General features: G+C 35.5%; 1 protein-coding gene across 4 annotated transcripts in view; it reads left to right on the plus strand.

Moving 5' to 3' along the window:
* The window catches only part of LOC121384115, a 64730-nt gene extending 59575 nt beyond the window's left edge, over nt 1-5155 (plus strand). For all 4 annotated transcript variants that reach the window (XM_041514353.1, XM_041514351.1, XM_041514352.1 and 1 more), the window contains one exon: nt 1042-5155. In XM_041514353.1, coding sequence (XP_041370287.1) covers nt 1042-1437 — 396 coding nt within the window. In that variant the 3' untranslated portion in view covers nt 1438-5155. The remainder of the gene's footprint in view (nt 1-1041) is intronic.
* Nucleotides 5156-6471: the final 1316 nt, after the last annotated feature.

Here is a 6471-nt window from a genome sequence, read left to right on the forward strand (position 1 = left end):
TTTTGAGTGATTTTGAAACAGGCATGCATTGCAATGTTCTGTAATAATATCCATTCCAGTAAGCCAGCAATAAGTATATATTATTTTTTAATACAAAATAAACCACCATTGTCAAAGTGGTCTAAATAGCTGTCATATTTTGTCCATGCATGATAATCGGAGTGTTTTCTTAATTAATTGGTCTATCGTGTAGTTGCTTCCACCTGTGATTCCTGATTGACAGGTGTATATTTAGTAGGTAACCAGACGAGGCAATTAATTACCACCATCTAGACACAAAAATACATACCAATATTGTTAACATCACAGGGTATGGTAAAATAACCTGCCACTCCTAAAATGGTATAGGACATTATCAGCCATCATGCTAAAATTACATGTTTTTCATTTCTTAAAGTGTCAGTATGTGTTGGTAGTCCAGGTATGCATCTTTCCAACACATAAGGCTCGTATTTGACTTGTTCTCCCCTTTAACTCTGGTAATACGCTATGTTTTTGTTCCATCCCAGTCCAACCAGAGGGGACTATAGATTTTGTGTCACTCTGTCTTTCACATACAGTTTACCAGACCTTTTTTTCTGCAATGCCTCAAGATATGTAGCTGAAATTTTATGTATAGTTTAATCATGTGGAGTTACAAATCAAGTTTAACTTCCATTTGGATTTGCCCATTTTGGACAAAATTGTGGTCCTTGAATTTAGGTGATATGAAAATTTGTTGGACCTTGTAGGGGACATGTATTTCTTAACAGTACTCTCAGAATGCTTATTCACAGAATTATGGCCCTTGAACTTAGAAAATATGAACATTTGTTGTGTCCGGTACTTATGGCCCTTGAACTTAGAAAATATGAACATTTGTTGTGTCCGGTACTTATGGCCCTTGAACTTAGAAAATATGAACATTTGTTGTGTCCGGTACTTATGGCCCTTGAACTTAGAAAATATGAACATTTGTTGTGCCTGGTACTTATGGCCCTTGAACTTAGAAAATATGAACATTTGTTGGGCCCCAAGTAATGCTTTAGCCGTATCTTACAGAAAAGCCTGTTTGCCTGGGCTAAGGAGCGGAATCCTCAAACAATGACGGTGGAGAGGCTGGAGACCGGGTTGTCTGACCAGGAAACAGAGGTGTCTGATCAGACAGATGATGATGACGACGATGATGTAGATGTAGAATCACCACAGCAGACAGAGACTATACACAGCGATGTGCATGGTGCTACGTGTGTTGATGAGACGAGCGGCCGGAACTTGGCGGAGACCGAACCCGACACTGTGGTGGAGACCGAGTCTGAGGCGGTGCTGGAGACCGAACCCGACACTGTGGTGAATGTGTTCTTGCAGAATGAATCGGACACTGACGAGGACGACATCATCATGTTGAGTGACGATTCAAACGAAGAAGACGACGACTTGCCGGATCCAAACATGTGAAGGAAATGAATGTTGCCATTTTGTGTTTTTAAAAAAACACTTGTAACGTGTGTGAATTGTTGGGTATGAATAGATGATTTTCAGGTATGAATGAATGGTAGTGTGTGTTGTGTGTTTTGTGTGTGTGCGTGTGTTTGAGAAAGAGTGAATGAATGGTAGTGTGTGTTGTGTGTTTTGTGTGTGTGCGTGTGTTTGAGAAAGAGTGAATGAATGGTAGTGTGTGTTGTGTGTGTTTGAGAAAGAGTGAATGAATGGTAGTGTGTGTTGTGTGTTTTGTGTGTGTGCGTGTGTTTGAGAAAGAGTGAATGAATGGTAGTGTGTGTTGTGTGTTTTGTGCGTGTGTTTGAGAAAGAGGGAATGAATGGTAATGTGTATGGATTGTTGTGAATGATATGTAAATAAATAGTGTGTGGCATGTACGGATTATGTTTATCAGTCTTCGTAACTTAGGGCGATGCCATGATACGAGTGCCATGTACGAGAACAGCTGATTAACAAGACAAACATGATTTCATCGGTTGCAATGCAATTGGTTATTCTCATAACTTCTACGAGGCACTCATATCGGGTTGCCTTTACATTGTGTTGGCCACTTTGTAATGTGATATTTGAAGTTACACGTCTCAAAGTATATTCCACTAAATTATATTTAAGTAGATGAGAGAGATGTATAATTCAACATATAGTGTGTTCACGAGAGCTGGCTCTTTTGATTGATTCAGTATACATCATACATTGTATTGATCACAAGCGTCCTTGAGCATTTGTCCCTATAGACATAACTTTCACATTAAAACATGAGTTGTTGCATTGAATTCATCTAATGTTTATACAGTAAAATATAGTGCAACAAGATTGAGTAGGATGTCTGTTCTGATGCCAGTTATTTAATGTTATATATATATTATGATCCACATAGTTCAAGATTTACAGGGAAATATAACTAGTATGACACACGTGTGATGACAATTTCACATGACCAATGAATGATGTAATTTTCGGAAGCAATGTCACAACATAATGTAGCTTTCCCAGTCTTAGCTCTGTGTAATCGCTTACCAAAATTATACTGTTTCGTTGTATCCTTCTGGTTACATTTAAAATGTTTTACACTGTCCTTGTTAGCCTATTCATAAAAATAATAATATGGATAATAAAGAAATTATTACACTCGCGTGTTAATCATACTGATTTGACGAAACTCGTGTCAGGATTCGTGTACTTCCCTCACTCTCACTTGGACAATACAAGAATCCTGACACTCGTTTCATAAAATCAGTATGACATACATGCTAGTATAATAATCTCTGTTTGTCCAACCTGTATCACCACCTAAAGAAGTTTTACAATGCGGTCTCTGACACAGCCCCATTTTACAAAGCTACCTTAGTTTTAAAGTCACCTTAACTACTTAAGTTAGTGACTGTTTTGTTTTCCTAGGATCGACAGGCCATTTTACGAGAGAAAAAATCTTAGCTTACAATTTCCATGAGTTATCATCATTATTCATATGTCAGTAATGTTGCGATTGTTAACAAACATGAAAGAACTAATAGAAATATTTCAGAATTGTATAACTTTCATGAAATTTTAACTTATTAAAAAGGAAGTTTAAATGAATTCTGAAGAAAAGAAAGTGTTGGGTAATATTGGTGTTGAATGAATCAAAAAAAAATTGGTGGTGTTTATACTCCTGATTAGTGCTTAGGTAAAGTTCTTGTTCTCCAAAATTACTTGTCTGGTTTGACTTGAAGTTGTCTGCTAAACAAAGTGTTCAGTTTCGATTCCCTCAACCATTTTATATAGTTTTCTATTGAACAAACAACTATAGTCTTTCTTTTTGTTTTCTCCTTCCAGTCTAAGTACTGGACATGTTGATTTATGAGATATATTGAAGTTAAAATTTGTATATTCATTTTCAGAAATTGTTTTCTTACACACCCATTGGTGAGAACATCATGCATTGTTTATATCACATATCACATATCAATAACAACTATTAACGTGTGTTATCGATATAAAAACATATAATTGGCTGCTCCACATTGAAATGAGCACAATCAAAATTGATTGCTCTGTGACATATAAGTTAGCTCGACTCTTAATTGATGTGTCAGACATAAGATAACTGAAAGTGCAAGCACTGTAAATATGTTTCAGTTGGACATTTAAATTTATTTTAAACCTTGTTTTTGAGGATATTCAAGTACCTGTGAACAAGTTAACAGTAATGAAGGAAAAATTTAATTGTTATAGAGAAATGATTTTTGTTGAGACACAAGACCATTCTCAAAATTATGTTACGGTCATAATTTTTGTCAAATTTGAATCATTTTAAATTGTGCAGTTGGGTTTATGACAATTTTATTTGGTGCACAAGAACTCTTTCCTGATTATATAAACCAAAACAGCCTTCCTCACACCCACCCCAACGTAACATATCATTCCTTTGGGCTTTCCCCTGCCTTTAAAAGCTAGAATGTGTTAATTGTAGTCACTTTATGCTGGTATTTTATTTAACATAGAACAACGGTCTTTTAATAGCTTATGTTTGCATTTATTAATAACAGTGTTGTATGTTATGATCAGAGATGGAACGTTTTCTGGATTTATTGTTTTCATATTCTCCACCCAAAACTTAAGATATGGTTTCACAGGCCCTCGGATTTCTTAGAAATGGTCATTTAATGTCAGTAAAATCACGAAACAAATTTTTTTGTTTCCCATTATTATTATATTAAGTACGACTATTCAAGAAAAATAATTTGTATATAATTACTTTTTTAAAACAGTTTCCGACGGGTTCCCATAATGACAAGACACAGAAGTGAAAAAAGTGTTACCCATGAAATTTGAAATCCTATGGCCTGTTTAAGCTGCTTCGCATACATTGTGCAGCCCTAACCCTAGGGCCAACCTGACCACGAATATTTAAAATATCTTTGTTATTTTGCACAACCCATTTTCATCTCTACACAGTAGTGAAATATTGATTAAGCAACCACTTTAGACAGTATAAAAACCCAAAAGGTACTTATGTAACATGTTAGTTTATGATTTGGGGGAATAAGGTGACTACTTATTAATAGGTGTTTTGTTTTAAGAGCAGGTGCAACTCTTTATCAGCCTATAATGTCACATGTCCAGGTAGACAAAGTAACCTGTAACAGGGCCCACATTTAATTGCAGCCATGCAGCAAATTACTGCAATACCTTGAAAGTCTCGAGGCCAAACTGGTTGTGCCTTATTTTGCATGTTAGTAATTGGTAAATCATGCTTATACTAGACTCCAAAACGTTATTTTATTACAAAAAAAAACATAAAACTGTACACAATTATTTATTTTAAATGGTTGTTATTGTGTTATATTAAGATATTAGTTGAAGTTTGACAGGTTTCCCTGTCTTCTGGCACACACACACCCATGACCGTGCCCTCTTACATTGCCAAATTAGAGGCCTACTACAATTGGATTTTTTAAATTTATTGGAATTAACTGATAAAAATTTAGTTAACTTTTCCTACTTGTTCTGTACTTTTTATTGCACTTCAGTTAAAAAAAAAAAAAAATTGTGTTGAAAAATATTTTTTGACCCATTTAAATGTGTTTGTAGACAATGAAAACACAATCTTGCTGACATTTGTTCTTCTTTAAATTGTGCCTTATGAACCCAATGTGCTACAAAAAAGTTTCCTGTGAATAAAAAAATAAATGTTCCAGATATGTTGAGTTTATTAATAAGTTTCATTTTTGACTGAAAATAGTTTTTAACATTGGCAGAAAATAAACATTTGTAATAATTTAGGAAAATAGTTCAGTACCAGAATGTGCTTTATTCATTTTATTAAACAAATCCAAAATAAATTTGACTTAACATTTTATTGAAAATGTTCTGTAACTCAACAGGTTAAAATTGCAGATACCCATCTGTTAGAATGTAGCTGATTTACATTATTTTAGAAACCGGTTTCCATTAACATTACCTGGTGAACTGTTCAGCAGTCACTTATGTTGGTGCTACACCAAACGCCCATTGAATACAGTTATATAAAGTTGTTGCTACAGCAAATTCGGTTACGAAGTGCTTTGAATCCAGCTCAATTCCATTCTGTGATACTTTAAAGGTAACAGAAAACTGGATGATGTCGCATGAAAGCAAAAGGACAGGTAAAATGCCCGACATCATATGAATGTTGCACGAGAACCACATTTGGTGTAGCACATCAATTCTATTCCAAAGCGCTTGGAAGCGCTTTCATGGCTGGTGTCCATGGCGGCATAATCATCATCCTGTTCAAAGCTCATTGGCGAAACTGTATTTGGTGTAGCACCTACATTGGTTTAGTGTTTTAACATTAGCAGTTGAATGATCCTACTCTGGGTGGCTCCAGGGTGGTACAGCGGTCGGTCTGGGATCGATCCCCGTCGGTGGGCCCATTTGGCTATTTCTCGCTTTTTGGGGTTTTTTTGTTGGGTTTTTTTTGGCTATTTCTCGCTACAGCCAGTGCACCACAACTGGTATATCAAAGGCCGTGGTATGTACTACCCTGTCTGTGGAATGGTGCATATAAAAGATCCCTTGCTGCTAATAGAAAAGAGTAGCCCATGACAGCGGGTTTCCTCTCGATATCTGTGGTTCTTAACCATATGTCTGATGCCATATAACCGTACATAAAATGTGTTGAGTGTGTCGTTAAATAAAACACTTCTTTCTTTTTTTTCTGGGTGGCTCCACTGGACTTTACCCATATTGAGGCATGGCTCGAAATTCACAACTAGCAGCAAATGCTTTTTAGTAATCGGCTTCAGAAGCAGCTTTTTGACAGTATACATCTAGAATTCTTCATTTCCAAGATTTCTAATATAAATCATAAGCTTGTATCAGGTCTTATGAATTACTGTTGAAAGTTAAACTAAACCTAATTTTGAGATTTAAGTTTTAAAATTACTGCTCAATTTGAAGTATATTAAAATTTGATAAGCAAAAGATTGCTCTCTCAAAATGAATTTTGAACCTCGAGATGCTTGTAGG

The sequence above is a fragment of the Gigantopelta aegis genome, chromosome 10, assembly GCF_016097555.1.
Source record: "Gigantopelta aegis isolate Gae_Host chromosome 10, Gae_host_genome, whole genome shotgun sequence".
Taxonomy (NCBI): Eukaryota; Metazoa; Mollusca; class Gastropoda; order Neomphalida; family Peltospiridae; genus Gigantopelta; species Gigantopelta aegis.